Below are 19447 nucleotides of genomic sequence, written 5' to 3'. Positions count from 1 at the left end.
TATTATTTGATTGTTACCTGGAAAGCTAGCTGATCCCTAACCTAGAGGGCGAATTCTCATTATCATCTCAAAGCTCATTTCGTAGCAGCAAGAATTAAGGTTTGTTTCACTAAGGACAAATTTTCAATGCTAATTAATTGTTCATGAGAAAGATTCCAGAGGAGTAGGCTGCACAGAGTGAGTAGGAGCTAGCCTAGTTAGAACTTCAGTAACGGAGGCAACCAGATTCCTATTAGAAACAGAATCATAGGCTCTCAGATGAATTTTTCCCCCATCTTCCTTATTTCTAACCCAACAGAGGAAATGTATAAGCACCAAGAGTCAAGTTAGAAAAAAGTCCGATGGAGGTCTTCTTTGAATTTGGTTGTTGAGAAGAGACCAAACCACTTAATAGTATTAATAAGTCGCAGTTACAGTTGTAACAGTCTGTGATGGTACCAACCGAAGAATACATCTATGAAAGCTGAAAGGATCCAGGTTTGGCCGTAAGAGATTTTTACGAAGTCAACAAGAACAGTAGGCTTGAAAAATTTAAAGAATTTCCTTAGATGAAGACTAGGTAGATAAACAGAATTACATTAAACTAAAGCTATCAGAAGGTCTGTGTGTTTACCTGTGTTCTGCTTATTTTCTTTTTCCTTAAAAGATATATACCATGTGAGGTTGAGCTAAGGCTCAAGAGCCTTAGCCGTTCTTCAAGAGGACCAGAGTTCAGTTCCTTCAGCTACTACTTACTACGTCTCTTTCCTTTACCGGTTCCCTACTTCGTTTTCTGTCTTCTCATCCCCCATGGTCTCCCCCCTCCTTCCCGCTCTCTCCGTCTTACCCTAGTTTGGAAATGCAGCAGATTTCTGAGCCTGCCACCACTGGGTTCAAGGAGCTGTCAGTCTGCGCTGGGCAGAGTTTCTATTGGTTGGGCCGGAGACAGGGACCGCAGCTCACTATAAAAGGTGGAGCCGGTCAAGGCGCCCGGAGCTGCTGACAGGACCAGGTCAGAAGGGGCTCCCTGAGCAGCAGCTGCGGCCGGAGCGCTTGGGGCAGCATTAAGCAGCAGTTCTCAGCGTGCACTCTCCCCTCCGAGCCCGCCAGGGCCCCTGCCCCGGAGCCCAGCAACTCTCGGCCGCGGTTCACGCACGCATCTCTGAGGACCCCTTGCCTCACCTGCGCCCGCCACGCCCCGTCCGGCCGCCGGGATGAGCGAGGTGAGTGGTGCCACTCGGCACACCCCGTCACCTCCGCGCTCCGGGCCAGGGCTGCGGCGGAGAGAAGGCTGCGGCTCCAGGTCCCGGGAAGCTAGAGGTATTCTCTGGATGGATACCACTGCCCCTCTAGGAAAGCCCCTACCTCCCGGCTCTCGGAAGCCACTGGCAGGGGGTGCTTTTAGCCTAACAATTGCGATAGTGCTTTGGGGAGGGGGTAACTGGAGTTAGCTGTAAGCGGGAACTGAGCTCTCTGGTGATAAACTCTCTCTTGGGTGCTATCCTCCGCATCTATAGTATTGCTCCGAGGTTACCATGGCTTTCTTTGATGCCCTCACTTCAGTTTTCTCGGGCCTCCGCTAGGATTGTGTGGTTCTTGCACTCCATAAGCAGCAGCCAACAGCTCCATCCCTGGCCACCTAACTCCCTCCCTTCAGGTGGCAGTTTCACTTATTCAATGAGGAACGATGGGGGGGGGGGATACCTGCTGTCCATGAATACTGTAGAGGAGGAAGGCACATCTGGCATCTGGGGAGATGTTCTCTTCCAGAGTAGACCTCCCTCTGCAGTGACTGTTACAACCAAATCTTCGCACAGGTTCCGTGGTGATGGTCGTGGGAGCCAAACCGGTACTTTAACTGGTTGACTCGGTTCAAAGAACACTGTCCATGGTAAGACATTAAGAAGAACTGTCCCTGTTGTCTGACTTAATTTATAGCATCCCAGGCAGATCCTCTTAACAGGAGACAAGATTGTCGTTCCCAGATGATGTTGGTCTGAACAGTGGCATAGCTTGCCTGCCTTCTGCGGCCCCATTCCTAGTAAGCGCGCCCTTGTGTTCAATATGTTTCTCAGCAGTATGTAGTGCCTAGTCGTGCTACTTAGTGGCTCTGCGGCCATGGGAGCATCACTTAATTTGTCTGCACTTCAGCTTTCTGTCTGTAAAATGAAGGTAACACTGGTTGTTCTAAAAGATTAAATCACATATGCCAAGTACTTAGCACACTACCTGGAGTCCGATAGGATCTCAACCTGGAATCTGAGTTAGCTAGTGTGTGTGTGTATGTGTGTGTGTGTGTGTGTGTGTGTGTGTGTGTGTGTTTGTTTCAAGTTGGTTACAGAACACCAGCTTAAGAATTGCCAAGCCTCCTTAGAGCATGTGCTAAGCATTAGTGGGTTCAATCTCCAATACTGAAAGCAGAGAGAGACAGAGAGACAGAGAGACAGAGACAGAGAGACAGAGACAGAGAATTCCCCGGAGCCCGGGCCTGTTTAGCTAGGAAAGATGAATATTTTCAGTAGTTCTGCTGACTCTTACCAAAAGTCATCACCTAGGGAGTCAATTAGTGCCAGCTGCTCTGTTGTCTTGGTTGCTATGTCCACTGAGTTTATCCTGGAAAATCCAGCTCGCTTGGTGGGCTGCAGAGGAAGGAAAGTTTCCAGTACCTCCGCTCATTGTGACAGTGACCATGGCAATCCTGCAGTAAGAAAATAATAATAAAATGAAAAGGAGTGACCTTCTCTGGCCTTTTCCAGCTCTGACACGAGAAGGGAGACTGTCTTTGCTCTTTCCCCTGCCAGGGTCTAGGGTCCCAAGCACTCCTCCCCTGCATCACGTTTCTAAATCCGACAACTTGAATCCAATCATCTCCCACCAGGGAGTTTATCTGAGGACTATGCTGACATGATTTGTGGTTAGTTTGTGCTAACTCACATGAGGAGACATGCATGCCCCCCCCCCCAGGGTAGGGCACTTGTTAGAGGGCTTTTCAAGTGACATTTAGTGAAGTGCGATGCTGTTGCATGGTAAGAACAGTTTGGAGTGCGCTTGGGGAAGTCAAAGCTTGGGCTACTCTAGACAGCAGCTGAACTTGACTGGCTTTAACTGGGGGCTCTGCGGAATGATAAGGGTAGGATCCGTCAGTGGGGACTCAGTGTACCGGACTGCTCACTCTCCTAAGCTGGCAGAGCAAACGGGGGGGGGGGGCTAGCTAGCAATTTAACCATCCAGGCTGCCTCCTAATACAGAGTGGAGCCTTGCTTCAGGGACGAATATTTATAATATCCAGAGACAACCACCTGGGTGCTCACAGAGACCAGCTGTTTCCAAACCAGAGTCCCAAGGGGGAGATCTCTTTCCCTACAGGCTAAGAACCAGTCTGTTTTCTTCCTCTTGGTAGAAACTCTGATAAAATCGGAAGTGTTGCTTGGAGCTCTGGATCCCTAGGGTTTCATTTCTTTCGGAGCCTCCTCTTTCAAGTTGATGTGCCCAAGTCAGGAAAGCCATGTACCCCGAATCTTATGTCGGTTTTACCTCCCCCCACACGCTTATTTTCTTGCTTCAGAGACACTGCTTGAAACGAGAAGATTTGGGATATCTTCAAGAGATTACCAATTCCACGGAGGAACGACTGGGGAGGGGGCCCTGGACCAGGGCAACGGTCCAGCGCGCGAGAGAGAGGAAGGTTCTGGTAGGGCTGCAGAACAGAATGGCTATCTCTGCTTTCTCTGGGTGGCTGTCTGCTGTCACTCAGTACTGCAGCGGTGCATTTCTCAGTGTCTGCATGCTCTTGTGCACAGGAACTGCAGGGAGGGACTCATCTCCAGCCTGTCTGTGTTCACAGCTGGAGGCAGGACTTGATTGCTGTGAATCACAGTCTGTCTCCAGTCCTTTAATAACTTTCCCCCTGGTTCCAGTGAAGCTTGGGTGTGGGAAATGTTCAGTCCCGGAGGGCTCTGTCCTATAATCCCTTTTTATGCAGGGCGGCTGGCTGCAGGAAGCAGAACTGCAGGGTTTTGTATGAAGCCGTGGCATTTCTCATCCGTGAGGCACTTAGCCTAGCCGGGCGAATCCTTTGGGCCAGCAGTCACTCTGCTGAAATGGGAGTCCTGGATTACCGGCGACAGTTCCCACAGTTCAATTTTAGCTTGGCAGAGGATAGACCAAGGGACAGATCATCTCGATCATTAGAAGAGAACTTGAAGCTGCTGTTCTCTATTATTCTTCTGAGTTGTTCTTACCTAACGGAAACAAGATATTGCTCTCTAGGGATCCCTTTCTTTCCCTGTGCACATCTGTCTTCATCTGCAATCTTCCCCACAAAGGACATTCAGAATGATGTAGTTCTAGTGAACCTTCTGTGAGCCAGTTGTTAGGGAACTTGCCATCCAAGTTCCTCTCTTCCTGATTGATGCTTTATTATTGTATTGCGTTTTATTATTATTTTATTATCTTATTATGCTATTTGGTTAAAATGAATATAAAACACAGGACTGACAGCTTGTTATTAGAATGTCGTCTATCTCCGGAGATCTGTTTTCTAAAATAGGGGAACCGGAATTTGGTCCACAACCTTCTCTCATGGTTCATCCCTTCCTTGCTCACTCATTTATGTCGCTGGCTTTAGCTGCTTGACTAAGACTTTTCTGGTTGGTGAGAAGCTGATGGTTTTGTCATCTTGTGATCCGAGTACAGAGATGACTCATTCTCCCAAACGGCAGCTATGATCAGGTATCTCACGGAATGTCAAGTTTCTGTGGGGCAGGTGATCACAGAGAGTGTTGTGAGTCTGATGCATCTTTCCTGCCTGCCTGTGGTGGGCTCTAACTAGCAGACATGATGGAGATTGTGATCCTGACTGAGGGGAAGAAGATAAATCAACTCCTGTCTTTTCAAAGTGTTGGTTCTGTGGATGCTTACCGATATTTACATTCTACTTTTCTAAATTTCCAAGTCATTTAAAAAAAAGATTTATTTATTTTTATGAGTACACTGTAGCTGTCTTCAGATACACACCAGAAGAGTGCATCAGCTCCCATTACAGATGGTTGTGAGCTACCATGTGGTTGCTAGGAACTGAACTCAGGAACTCTGCAAGAGCAGTCAGTGCTCTTAACCACTGAGCCGTCTCTCCAGCCCTCCAAGTCATTTTTTGTTAAGTGTGGTTTATCATAGAAAAACTAAACTTTTTGCAAAATTTCTTGAAGGTTGAAAGTCAGGTATATCTTTTACCAGGATAACCTCAAAATGAAATATCAAGCTGTTTTAGTGGTAGAATTTTAGATTACCTGAAGATCTCTAACGATCATCTGGTCCCATTTTTCTGATTTTACAGGTGAGGAAGCTGAGCCCAAGCCTTATATGAATTTGTGTAGTACTAAAAGACAAGGGCACAGTACTGCTGATGTCTCTTGCCAGATGGATTTTCTTCAGGACTCTTTTAACTTGTTGCTCCATTGAATATAGAATAATCTCATTTACATGCAACTTTAAACAAACATACCACTGGAGATTGAACCCAAAATAAATACTTATCACTAAGTTATCTCTTCCCTTTAAATTTTAATTAATTAATTAATTAACTTCTTGAGAGACCTACTTGTACCTTGGCCACCTCCTCTTACTACCGTTACCTCCCAAATGATAGAGTTACAGGCACTCACCACCATGCCCAGCCCCTTTTTATGTTATGTTTAGACAGGTTTATACTAAGTTGCCCACACTGGCCTTCAACTTGCAACTCTCCTACTTCTGCCTCCCAAGTAGTGGAATCAGAGCCGAGTATCACCATGTCTAACTACCTTCAACTCCTACCCCCAACACGCACGCCTTGGTGTTTGACCTAGGATCCCACCATGTAGTTCAGGGTGCTCTGGAAGTGTCTGTCCTCTTTCTCTGACTCCCGAAGAATGTTGCCTAAGGCTGTTCTTCCACCTTTACCTGCACCTACTCACATGTATCCACACACCTGCCACATGCATCATGCATAACACACACACACACACACACACACACACACACACACACACACACACGATAAGGGGCTGCCCAGAAGCAGAACAACTTTCTAGCATGTGTAAATCCTTTGGGTTCAACTCCTAGTACAGTACCTGTCCTGTCTCTCACACACAGTAAGCTCCATCAAAGCAGATTCATAATTCCTTTGTGATGGTGCACATCTGTAGTCTAGGAGGTGGAATCAGGGGGGTGAGTTTGAGGCCCCTCCGCTATGTAGCCAGTTCAAGACCAGTCTCGGGTACAAAAAGAGACTCTGTGTCAAAAAATAAGTGAATAAGCAAAAGCAAGCAAAGGCTAAGGCTGTAGCTCAGGTGGCAGAGGGCTTGCTTAGGGCAGACAAAACTCTTAGTTTTGATCCCCAGTACTGCATAGAAGAGGATTCTAGAATCCCAGCACTCAGGAATTGGAGGAAGGAGTGTCAGAAACTGGAAAAGGTCCTCCCCAGGTAGTGAGTCTGAAGCCTGGCTGGGTTACACGAAAGCTTTGGAGAGGGAGAGCGAGAGAATATGAGAATCAGGAAGAATGAGAATCAGTGAACAGAACACCGAATGCCCCCTCCCTCTCCCTCTCCCCCGCTCTCTCTAAATGAAATCTGCATTCCTTCAAAGTGTCCTTAGATTAAGGCCCAGAGGCCTAGACTGTGGCTAGGTGGTGGTGTGTGCCTATACTCTTAGTATTTAGGAGGTTATAGCAAGAAGGTCAGGAATTCAGCCTAAGCTACTTGAGACCCCGTGTCCAAACACCAAAACAACTAAACAGGGGACTGGAGAGAGATGGCTCAGTGGTTAAGGGCACTCATTGATTCTTCTTCCAGAGGTCCTGAGTTCAATTCCCAGCAACCACATGGTGGCTCACAACCATCTGTAATGGGATCTGATGGCCTCTTCTGGTGTGTCTGAAGACAGAGACAGTGTACTCACATACATTAAATACATAAATCAATCTTTAAAAACAAATAAAACAAAAGCCTACAACAAAGGTCAAACAATGACTTTAGACCTGGGACATTCTTCTCACCATTCATACTCTGGGAAGCCTGGTTTGTTCCCTTCCTTTCTTCCTGCATCACTAGGCTGACTTAGAACCCACTGGCTCAGACTAGCCTCTGAGAGGTTCACGGCTCGGCCTCCTGACTACTGCTGTTACGGGGCTGAGTCCTTACCACGGGTGAGCTACCGCATACCAAGGGGCCGAGCTCTCTTCATCAACCCTGAAGCTTGATTTCTGCTTCCCACTGCGGGCCTCCAGAAGGCATCACCTGGTTCCCAACCCCCACCCAGGGAAAAGAGGTGCCGGTTACCATTCTGTTGTGTTTGGTGCAGCCTCCCTCCCACACAAAGGCCTCCAGCTGAGTGTTTGCTTTGTAGGCTGTAGGGGGATTAATACGTTTATTTTAGAACGTTAACACCGCTGGTGGGATGCACATTGAAGATTATAGTAATAAATGAAGCTTTGGCTTTCCTCCCCCCCCCCAGCCCCTACTCCCCAGTATGGGGTAAAGGCTCAGCTCCAAGCTGTGTGCAAGAGTGCCACAAATAACCACTCATTAAACCGTGGCAGCCCGTGCTGGGGGGAATGGGCAGGGGCTGTTGACTCATTGCATACCATGAGTTGGCAGGGGCACAGAGTTCTGCCCCTGACTCTAGTGGGGGGTACTGCTATTCCAGGAAACAGAGTGAGGGAGAGGGACAAACCGGGGAGGGGGGGGGTAGTCCAGAAAACAGGGTGGGTGGCCAAGGGGAGAGGGACAAACCAGGGAGCTGGTGCTGTTTAAGGTCTAGTCTTGAGGTAAGACGCATCTAAGATGTCAGGCGTCTGGTCTTATAGTTTCTGTATTAGGAGAGGAATGTGCGTATGGAGAAACTCAGGGAAAGGTTTCTAGTTCTTTTTCTGTTGTTATCTTGAGGGTGACCTTGAGCAAGCCTTTCTGAATCTGTTTGAGGACTGCAGCTGGTTCCTGCGCTGAAAGAGTTGAAACAGTTCCAACAGATCTCCAAAAACAGCAGTCCGGGGTCGCGCAGGGGCACGGGATCCCAGAGGCTTCTGCAAGGCGGTTAGCAGTGGCTGCCATTGAACACTGGGGGAGCACTCGGCATAGAAACCCCCCATGGGGGATTAAGAACAAAGCCTCTTACCACCCACCACCTGGAAAAATAGCCACTAACTCCTAACTCCTGCCCCCCTTTCTTCCTGAAACGGAGTTTGTGAAACCTTGGATTTATGTCAAAATAAAGACAAAGGGGGGGGGGTAGGGGGGTTGGTTTGGGTTTTGGAGACAGGGGTTTCTCTGTGAAGCCCTGGGTGTCCTGGAACTCAGTCTGTAGATCAGGCTGACCTAGAGCTCACACACACACACACACACACACACACACACACACACACACACACACACACAAATCTGCCTGCCTCTGCTTCCTGAGTTCTGGGATTAAAAGTATGCACCACCACTGCCAGGCATGGGGGTGGGGTCTTTTTAAAGGCTTATATTTAGAATTTTTAGGCTTCAAGCTCTTTTTTTAGGTTTCTCTGTCCTGGTCTACAGAGAGAACTGGCTATCTGTGGCTGTCCATCAAAGCTAAATAATCGTAGCAGTACTAGAATCTGTGTGTTTTTATCTGCACAGCACCCAAGTCGTGTCATACAAATGCAGTCTCGGCCCAGGTACAGTGGAATGCCCCTCGCTCCTGGTTATTGCTGCTATTAACCATCCGTGCTCTCTCGCTTGAAAGAGCCGGGGGTGTGAAGTGTGTGGAGAGAGATGAATAGTTTACCCCTCCCCAAACTGGTTTTGACTTGCGGCTTGGAAAAGAGGAGGGGGAAACACTGTCTTTCTCCTCTGGTGACAATGGTTGCTGTGGTAACACCGCTAAAGGCGAAAGCAGCAAAGGAAGAGAAGAAAGAACGGAAGGGGGCAGGGAGAGTGAGTTGAGTTTTGGGGCACCTAAGGTAGTGGCCAGGGAGAAGGATCAGCTAAACTGCTCTTACGTGGACTGTCTTTAGGTGCTTTGCCAACACCAGACTGACTCATACAATTATTTTTGGATTTGGGGTTTCTTTTATCTTTTTGTGTTTTATTTCCTTTTTTAAAGCTAAGGTTTCATTATGTAGCCCGTGTTGACTTTGAACCCATGATCTTGACTCAGCCTCCTTGTGCTGAGATTATTGGTGTGCTGGACTACGATTGGACACAATTATCTTTTGTTTGCTTTTGTTCTTGGCCCTCTGGAACTCCATCTGTAGACCAGGCTGACCTTGAACTCACAGAGATCTGCCTTCTGCCTCCTGAGTAATTTCTGCTGGGATTAAAGGTGTTGGGCCAGCACTACCCAGGTCTTGTTTTGTTTTGTTTAAGAGAGGGTCTCTCTATGATGTAGTTTTGGCTATAGACCAGGCTGGCCTCCAACTCAGAGATATGCCTGCCTCTGCCTCCTGAACGCTGGTATTAAAACCACATCTGGCTGCTGCCAGTACTCTTAACCACTGAGCAACTTCTTCAGCCACCCCTGACTTTCCCTGATGTTTAAGACTTATTTTCATGTGTGCGTCAGTGTTTTGCTTGCATGTATATGCAAGTGGACCATCAGCTTGCCTGGTGGAGGCCAGAAGAAGATGCTAGATAGTCTGACACTGGAGTTACAGATGGTTGTGAGCCTACATGTGGACTCCGGGAACAGAACCTCCGTCTGACACTGGAGTTACAGATGGTTGTGAGCCTATATGTGGACTCTGGGAACAGAACCTCCGTCCTCTCTGCTAGAGACGCAGGACTCCGAACCACGGAGTCATCTTTCTAGCTCCAGTAAATGTTTTAAAATTTATTTTAAAACATATTCTATGGTGACTCAGGCCTGCAACCTCAGGCCCTCAGTAGGTTAAGGAGGATTGCATGAGTTTGGTATAAACAAGGGCCATATAGTGATTTCTAGGTCAGCATAAGTTACACAGTGTAAGATGATGCTTAAAAAACAAAGGAACAACAACGAGGACGACAACAAAACCCACAAACAAACCTCTGGAATACAAGTTCTTTCTGCCTGTGGCTTGTACCTCTCTTCTCTTAGAGAAGCTTCAGTTTATAATGCTTTTCTATGAGGTTTGCTTTTGCTACACCTAAGGACTTTTTTTTTTTTTTTCTATCTTAAGGTTGCAAAAAGTTCCCCACGTTTTTATTCTAAAGTCTTTATTGTAGCCGCCCCGCCTCTGCTGCTGTCCTGAGACAGGATTTCTATGCCGTGCACGGTAGGCCTGCAGTCCCTTACAGGCTGAGTTAACCTCAAGCTTGCCTCAGTCTTCCTGCCTTCACATCTTCAAAGTTTAGGTTTTGAGTCTGTTTGCAGTTGATTTTTGTTGGGTTCAAGGTGTAGTTTCAAGTGAGCTTCTTTTGTCTGCTTTTGCAAATGACCGACTGACAGACCATCCAGTTGTTCCCGTACTGCTCGTTGAAAAGAAGACACCCCTGCCCCCAGCCCCTTCTGCTTTTAAGTGACGTGCATTCCACCGTTTTCTCCTCTTCTTTAATATCTCTTCCTCGCCGTCATGGTCCCCTGTCTATTTTCATCTCTCTCCTGCGCCCGCACCCCCACCCCCACCCCCAGGTCCAGTGTCTGCATAGGAGAGAAACCTTGCTATCTGTCTTTCTGAACCTGGTTTATTTCTCTTCCCATAATGATCTTCCTTATTCTTTTAATAGTCCCGTTTCTCAGCCCTTGGCCCCAGGTCTGCTTCTTTTCACTCTAATGGCACTTGGAAAAGGAATTCACATCAAAAGGGGAAGAGGGCGGCCAGGTAGAGAGAGAAATGGGGGCCAGGAGTCATACTAGAGAGTAAAAGGACGGATTGTGTGGTTCCTAGAAGAGAGAAGGGGGCTGAGCCTGGGAGCTCAGGCCACCTATGACCTGCTCTGACTGTTGCTAAATTGTCTGGGAAGGCAAAGATGTGCAAGAGTGCGATGCTTTCCTGTGCTCCGATTTGGAGGAAATAAAAAGGGCAGATAACTTTTGGGAGGGAAATACTAAGGAAAGAGAACACGGCTCCACCTGCATCTTAAAGCCTAATGGGGAAAAGAAAAAAAAAAAAAAAAAAGCCCCAACCCAGCAGGTCTTTGCCATTCGCTCTCCCCAAGGAGGGAGCAGAGAGTTCACACCTTTGAGCTGCAGAGAAAACAAGAGCATCCTCATAGGAACTGGCACCCACTGCCAAGTGATAGAACGGAACACTGGAATCCATCAGGCCCAGGGGAGGGAGTGGAGGAAAGGAATACAAGAAGGTAGGCAAGGGAAGAGGTTGGGGCTCTCCAGGGAAAGTGAGATGTGATGGGTTTCACAGTTGCTAATTAGTGTTTGGTACTTCGAAGTGGAGACAATTAGTCCTGTGTGGGCAATGGCACCGCACTGAACCCAGCTCTGAGCTCACTAGGACGGGAAGAACAGTTCCGGATGTAGGCAAGGGAGTCGTTTGCTCTGGAAAAAGAGCGTGATGGGCTTGCGCTCGGAATTCTCCAACTCTGAAGGGCTAGGATCTGGGCCTGTGAGTGAAGACCCTGAGTAGTCCCCCGGGGGGGGGGTCAGTTCGGTGTGTCAGGAGCAATCACCGGGAAGCAAACCCCAAATCAAGGTGGTCCGGTCACAAGCCCAGCAGGAACCTGAGTGGGGATGTGGGGTCTGGGATAAAGTCCGTGTGTAGCATGTAAGCTTGCTCCATAATGAGAGGGTGGGGTCCAGCTCCCCACGGTTTCCTGTATATATGTGAAGAAGGTGTTTTGGATTATGAATTGAGAAGCTTAAGAATCCACATTGAGAATTGGACTCAGCTGCTTGGCTGTCGGTATGGAATTCAGTCATGATTCCAAAGATCTTCCTTCTTACCTGGGGACTGCTCTGCTGTATGGGATAACTTCTATAGTCAGGTCATTCTCATTAGACCCCTCCCCTCAAGTTTATGAGTGTGCACACAAACACTTGAAGATCTAGATATCACATAGCATAACATTCAAGAGCCTGGACTGACTCTCTCTCTCTCTCTCAAAGAATTATTTATTTTTTTGTATGTGAGTATACTGACGCTGTCTTCAGACACACCATTACAGATGGTTGTAAGCCACCATGTGGTTGCTGGGAATTGAACTCCAGACCTCTGGAAGAGCACTCTTACCCACTGAGCCATCTCTCCAGCCCGAGCCTGGACTCTCAAGCTAGACTGTCTTTCTGGCTTCAAGTCCTGTCCTTGTGACATTAGCATATGATCTTAGGCCAAAAAAATAAACCACTCCTGACCTCGGTTCCTGGTTTGGGAAATGAGAATAGTAATACCTGTTTTGTGGAGCTGTTAGAAGAAGTCAGTATTTTAGTGGTTTCAAAAACACATACAGAAGTAACAGACTGATATTATTATCTATGTGATTATAAATAACAGGGCAAGGTAACATTACCAAGACCTTGGTTTCTATCAGTTCTTCTAGCTGGAGCCCGTAAGGAAGTGGTTCTCAACCTGTGACTCGTGACCCCTTGAAGCGGGCAGCTGAATGACACGATATCGGGAAACACAGATATTTACATTATAATTCATAACAGTAGCAAAATTATAGTTATGCAATAGCAACAGAAATAACTTTATGGCTGGGTCACCACAACATGAGGAACTACTGTATTAAAGGCATAGCGTTAGGAAGGTCGAGAACCTCCTGTAAGGAGAAGGGAGGTGTTGCTGAACCATTTTATCACTGTTAGATCTGACCTGAAAACAGCAGAATACCCAAGAGCTTTGTGATTCACACCTGCCTAGAATGAGGGCTAAGATGAGGCTGAGAAACACAGACCTGTTGGATGGAGCTCCTGAGTTGCCATTGCTCCTTTGGAGATAGGAGTGTTTGTAAGGGTGTTTTGTTTTTGTTTGTTTTGTTTTTGTTTTTGTTTTTGTTTTTGTTTTTGTTTTTTTAATAGAGTACTGGGTGAACTTGAAGTATGGATAGTCTGATAGCCTGTGAGTACATGTACCAGACCATCGTGATTCATCTAAAACCTAGAACATTGAGGCAGAGGACAGGGACCGGTGAGCGACTGACTGGGTACCGTACAGAGGCTAGACCGATTGTCCCTACCCCCAACAAGTCACAAACAGCTAAATCTAGAAATGCAGTGCCCACAAGTAGCTATTTTGAGAGCTGGCTAGAAAGGGGGGAGGGGGACGGGCAGGAAGACTCCCTAGCACGTTTCCACGGGCGGGCGGCGTGAGGGAGATTTCAAGGGGTGTTGTGAGCTGTGGGGACCTTACAGGACTCCTTTCTGGCCTCACCAGTGGAAACTCTTGGTCTCGGGTTATGACCCTTCATAAATATAACCCAAATGGAGCTGGGAGCCCCTGGGGAGCCAGATCACAGACACTGTTCTATTCCAGGGTCAGGCCACGCTCTGGAAAGAGGGGAGCTGGCAGGGCAGAAGGAACATGGCAGTCTGTGTGGTTCAGCTCTGACACATATTCTTGCTTAGGATCTGGTTCCAGATCAGCTGACATGAGAGGGAGAGTTGAGAAATCAGCCTAGTAATTATTTTTCTATTGCTACGATAAAACACCTTGGTCAAGGCAGCTTACAGAATGGAGAGTTTACTTGAGCTTATGGTTCCAGGGGGTTAGGGTCTATGAGAGCGGGTGGGGGGTAGGGGTGGGGAGGAGGGAGGGGAGCATCTTCAATGTTTTACTTTACAGCTTTTTTTTCCTACCAACTGCTGTGGCACTAACAGTGGAATTTAAACAAGATTAAAGCTTAAAACCTTCCTGAGAGGGGGGGGAGGGGGTTGGGGGGTGGGATAAGGGGCAGCAGGTGTTAGGAACTGGATGCTGAGAGCAGAGGCTGAGGGGCTTGCACTCTGAACCAGGAGCACAAAGTAGAGAGAGCAAACTAGAAAATGATGTAAGTCTTTAAATTCTTAAAATCAAAACTTAAAGCCTGCTTCTCCCAACAAGGCCACAGTTCTCGAGCCTCCCCATACAGTGCCACCAGCTGGGGACTGTTGAATGGGAATATTCCCCGGAGGCTCTTGTGTTTGGATACTTGGCTCTGAGTTGGTGGAACTGTTTGGAAAGGACTAGGAGGTGTGAATTTGAAGAGGTTTGTGACGAGGGACAGCTCTGAGGTTTCAAAACTTAGCCATTCCTAGTGTGTCTGCCTTCTGCTTGTGATTTGGTCTGAGATGTGAGCCCTCAGCTGTTCTTGATGCCATGGCTTCACTCAGCCATCATAAACCCTCACCCTCTGGAACCATGAGCTCTATTAAATGCTTTCTTCGATAACTTGCCTTGGTCATGGTGTCTCATCACAACAACAACAACAACAAACTAATACAGTGTGTTAGTGTTTCTACTGAGTGATTAAAAAAAAAAAATCCGCACTGCTGAGTTGCCCACAGGCTAATCTGGTGGGGACATTTTCTCAATTGATGTTTCTCCTTCTAAAAGGACTCGACTTTATGTCAAGTTGACATAAAACTAGCCAACACACACAGGGCTAAAGCATTCGAATATCCAACACTATAGGGAACACTTCTTATTAAAATCATCACAAAACTCCCCGAGGGGAGATATTTAGTATAGAAGTCAATATTTTTTTCAAAAGGGAGGGATGCGTTTGATGGGTTAAAACAATAAATTTGGAGAGGGGTAACGGTTAAAGCCAGGATTTCACAGTTTGAGATGTGCTGGCCAATAGAGAAAGTAACATTTGAAGTTTGAGACCATGGACTATTGAACTTGCTATGACTATCATGTCTGGACTCTTGGCTGTCCTCTCTCACTGCACATGCTCCATGTTGTGCTTTTGCCGTGTGAACAAACTTTTTATGATGACAGTGTGAAAGGTGTTACCTACTAGATCACTGTACTGATCGTGTGCACAAAATAAGGTACAAATTAATTAACTCAAAAAGATCAATGAGGAAAAGAATAATGACTTTGGGTCAGTCATTCTAGAGTTTCAAAAATCATCCCTCCTCCGCAGAAGCTCTTCTGGTCTACCATAGGCTAGTGAGGCTTTCCTCGGTTCTCAGAATCTTGTGGTTTTCAAATCTTTCCCCAGCTCCCCCAGCTCTGTAGCTCGGGCTGGCTTAGAATTTGTCATCCTCATGCCTTAGCCTCCCAGATGTTGGGATTATACATTTGTGTCCCCATATCCAGCCTCAGATGTTAAAATTTTTATTAATTTTTTATTCACTATGTGTATGTGTACATGTTCCACTGGGCCTAGGCATACCCATGTGTATGGGTGTGCCTGCCTGTGTGTGGCAGCTACAGGCTAATCTTGAGTGCTCTTTCATGGGTGTTGTCAAGGTCTCTCACTGGCCTGAAGCACACCAATAGGCTAGGTTGGCTGATGAGAGAGGCCCAGAGATCTACCTATTTCTGTCTCTCCCTGTGTTAGAATTACCTTGTTTCTTTATGTTTTTTTGGGGGGATTGGACTCAACTTCTCAAGCCTACACAGCAAGCACTTTTTAAGCTAAACTATCTCTCCAGCTCTAGCCTCAGATTTAAAAAAATGTGTATAATAGTTAAACACATGCTATCTTTAAAAAATAATGGACTCTATCAAGTGACTTAGGATATCTATTGCCATGAAGAGACACCATGACCATGGCAACTCTTTTAAGAGAAAGCATTTAATTGGGGGCTATGTGGTTTGAATATGCTTGGCTATTAGGAAGTGTGGCTTTGTTGGAATAGGTGTGGCCTTGTTAGAGAAAGTATGTCACTGTGTAGGCAGGCTTTGAGGACTCTTATTCTCAGGTTCCACTCATTGTGGAAGAGAGCTTCCTCTTGGCTGCCTGCAAAAGACAGTCCCCTTCTGGCTGCCTTCGGATCAAGATGTAGAACTCTTGGCTCTTCTAGCACCAAGTCTGCCTGCATGGTGCCATGCTTCCCACCATCATGTTAATGGACTGAATGAACCTCTAAACTGTAAGCCAACCCCAATGAAATGCTGTCCTTTATAAGAGTTTCATAGCAGTAAAACCCTAAGTAAAAACTAAGACAGGGGCTCATTTACAGTTTCAGAGGTTTAGTCCATTATCATCAGGGCAGGGAGCATGGCAGCATGCAGGTGGGTGCTAGAAGAATAGCTAAGAGCTACATCCTGATCTGTAGGCAGAGAGAGAGAGAGAGAGAGGGAGAGAGAGAGAGAGAGAGAGNGAGAGAGAGAGAGAGAGAGAGAGAGAGAGAGAGAGAGAGAGAGAGAGAGAACAAGAACACTACACTGAACCTAATGTGAGCTTTCTGAAACCTCCAAGCTTAACCCCAGTGAAGCCCTTCCTCCAACAAGGCCACATCTACTCCAAAGTGGGGGCATTCTTATTCAAACCACCACAATCAGTTTATTATTATTTGTTTGGTTCTCAGAATCCAAACCAGGGCCTTGGACCTGCTAAGCACCTATTCCCCTACTGAACATCACTCAGAGAGTGCCAGTTTATGGCCTACTTTTTTTTTTTTTTGAGACAAGATTTCACCTCAGTTGTCCTGGAACTCACTATGTAGACCAGGCTGGCTTCAAACTCACAGAGATTCCCCTGCCTTGGTCTCCCAAGTGCTGGGATTAAAGGCATGCACCTCCATATCTGGCTATGACCTACTTTTAAAGACAATTTTCTATGTTAAATAACAGTAGATCAGCATCTGAGTGAGTGTGGAAGGGCTTTATATATTAAAGTGTGCGTGTGCACATGTGTGCATGCATATAGAGGCCAGAGGGACATCCTCAGGTAGGGTGTCATTCCTTAGACACTATCCACCTATTTTGGGATGGGTGGGGAGACAGGGTCTCTTGCTGACTTGGGACTTGCCAAATGGCTTGGCTGGCTGCCCAGCAAGTTCAGAGATCCACCCATCTCTGCCTCCTCAGCACCGGGATTACAGATGTATGCCAGCCTGCCTCGGTTTTTACCTTGGATCTAAGTCTTGAACTCAGGTCTTCACGCATGCCAGCTAACCCGTCACTAACTGCTGTGTCCTCAGACCATACCTCACTATTTCTTATGTTAATATATTTTTTTTAAAAAAACTTTAGATTGCCTTCTCATTTTTCTGTGTTTGTTCAGAGGCAGAGTTGAAGTTAATCAGCATTTTGTAAGAGCTGGTGAGGCAGCTTAAGAGGCAAAAGCACTTGGCACGCTGGCCTGACAACCCGACTTCCATCCTCCTGACTGGCGTTTGCCCTGTGAACAGACTCCTGCAAGTCGTCCTCTGACCTCCACAGTGCACCATGGCACACATATCCATACCAACACGCACTTTTAATAATCAGTAAAATTAAATAAAAAAAGAAAGAAAGAAAATTTGGGCCAGATGTAGTGGTGAATGCCTTTAATCCCAGCACTTGGGAGGCAGAGACCGGAGGATTTCTGTGAGTTCCAGAAACAAACAAGACTACACAGAGAAACCTGTCTCAAAAAAACCAATGATGATGATGACAATGACGATGACAAAGTAGATTTTAAGCATTAGCGTTAATTAAACATGTTTAGGGAGAAAGTAAGACCCACCCAGGATCATGGGCTTGTCAAAAAATTCCTTTTTTTTCCCCCTATAACTTCCTATATTTTGAAGGCTATGTTGAACTCCTGAGCCTTCTGCCTTTATCTCCCAAGCGCTGGTATTAAAGAGCCTGTGTTTCCACAACTAGATCCTCAGAGCTCTTTACTAGAATAGTTTGCCAGGGTTCAAAGTCAGAGTGCATCTATATGTTCTGAATAATGCTGTCATTACTAACACATCAGCATACTTGGTCAGCATATGAAAATACAGAGGAGTGAGGACTTGTTCTTCCTGTGTCCCTAAACTAAATCTCCCATTTTCTCTTTGTATGATTTGACCTTGGGTGAGACCCAGAACATTGTTCTAAGCTTGCTTCTTCAGCTATGAAATGGATGATAGCTCACAGAATTAATTAATAGGCTAAGTTTGACACACAATAATCAATGCCCAGTAATTATTCTTTGGTCACCTGTTTCATCTCCTCACTGTGCTGGCCAGTTTTCAATGTCAGCTTGATACAAGTTACAGTCATTTTGAAAGAGAGAGAGGGAAGCTGGGCAGTGGTGGTGCACGCCTTTAATCCTCCCAGCACTTGGGAGGCAGAGGCAGGCAGATTTCTGAGTTCGAGGCCAGCCTGGTCTACAAAGTGAGTTCCAGGACAGCCAGGGGTATACAGAGAAACCCTGTCTCGAAAAACCAAAAAAAAAAAAAAGAAGAAGAAGAAGAAGACAGGGCAAGCCACTAAGCAGCACTCCTCCATGGTCTCTGCCTCAGCGCCTGCCTTCAGGTTTCTGCCTTGAGTTCCTGCCCTGACTATGATGTGGACCACTAAGCTGATATTAACCCTTCCCTGCCCGGGTTACTTTTGCTCGTGGCGTTTGTCACAATACAGACCCCAGGACACTTCCCCTGGAAGATAGGTCGGTATCTAGCTTGATTTCACTTTAAGTCCTTGCTGTTAACCTCCAGAGGGCTCTTGCTGCAGTCTCTGCTGATCCTGCTATCCCACACCTGTCTTAGGTGACCATTTCCCTCATCCCCATCTTCCCTCCAACCGTTAACACTTCTTACCCCTTACCTCTCAGATGACAACTGCCCTTCTTGTTTTACTGAGAATATAGAAACCTTGACTAGAGAGCGTCTGTACACTCCCAGCACACCTGCCACCCTGTTCACCCTGTCCCATGCTTGCAGTCCCATTCCTGAATGCTGTGCCAATAGCCCTGTCTAAGGCCAACCCTTCCACTCATGTACTGTGTCCGGTTTTTCTTGCTTATTCAAGCCATCACTCTGCTAAGTATCCTTTCTCTCTTCCATCAATTCTCCCTTCTCTACTAACTCATTCCACCACCATCCACATCTCCTTCCCTAACTAACACCTTTCTACAACCCATCCCCATCCCAAACCAGTCTCTTTCATAGCGTTCTCCGTACTCAAAATTGCACATGCAAGTCTAGCTTATGTTACCATGGAACTCCTTTGAAGTCTGAATACTCTATAGTCACTGTGATCCTATTCTAAAGCCCTCTCTCTTGTTTACACTGATGTAAGAAGACCCTCCCCTTTCCCCAGTGGTTTTTCTCTTTCTGGGTTAAAGTTTAATCTCTGTCAGATAGAACAATCCTTTAAAAGCCATGCAGTGGTGGTGCACACCTTTAGTCCCAGCACTCAGAAGGCAGAAGCAGGTGGATCTCTGAGTCTGACTCCAGCCTGGTCTACATCTAAATCAAGTTCCAAGACAGCCACGGCTATGCAGAGAAACCCTGTCTTGAAAAACAAAACAAAACAACCCTCTCAAAACCAGGATGGAGAGGATACAACATGACCAGCCTTCTCCCTCTCTCCTGTTGTGCCTCCTCAGCCATGATCGGCTGTGTCCTTTCTGAAACACTTCGTTATCAAAAGTGACAAAAACAAAACAAAACAACAACAA

General features: G+C 46.6%; 1 protein-coding gene across 1 annotated transcript in view; it reads left to right on the top strand.

Annotated features, from left to right (window-relative positions):
* The first annotated feature begins 930 nt into the window (after positions 1–930).
* Positions 931–19447, top strand: part of Pcp4l1 (Purkinje cell protein 4 like 1) — a 22938-nt gene continuing 4421 nt past the window's right edge. Inside the window, exon 1 of the mRNA XM_021199106.2 lies at positions 931–1202. Coding sequence (XP_021054765.1) covers positions 1194–1202 — 9 coding nt within the window. The 5' untranslated portion in view covers positions 931–1193. The remainder of the gene's footprint in view (positions 1203–19447) is intronic.

The sequence above is a fragment of the Mus pahari genome, chromosome 5 (assembly GCF_900095145.1).
Source record: "Mus pahari chromosome 5, PAHARI_EIJ_v1.1, whole genome shotgun sequence".
NCBI classification, from domain to species: domain Eukaryota; kingdom Metazoa; phylum Chordata; class Mammalia; order Rodentia; family Muridae; genus Mus; species Mus pahari.
Note: the sequence above shows the minus strand (reverse complement) of the source record. Positions and strands in the feature narration are given on the sequence as shown.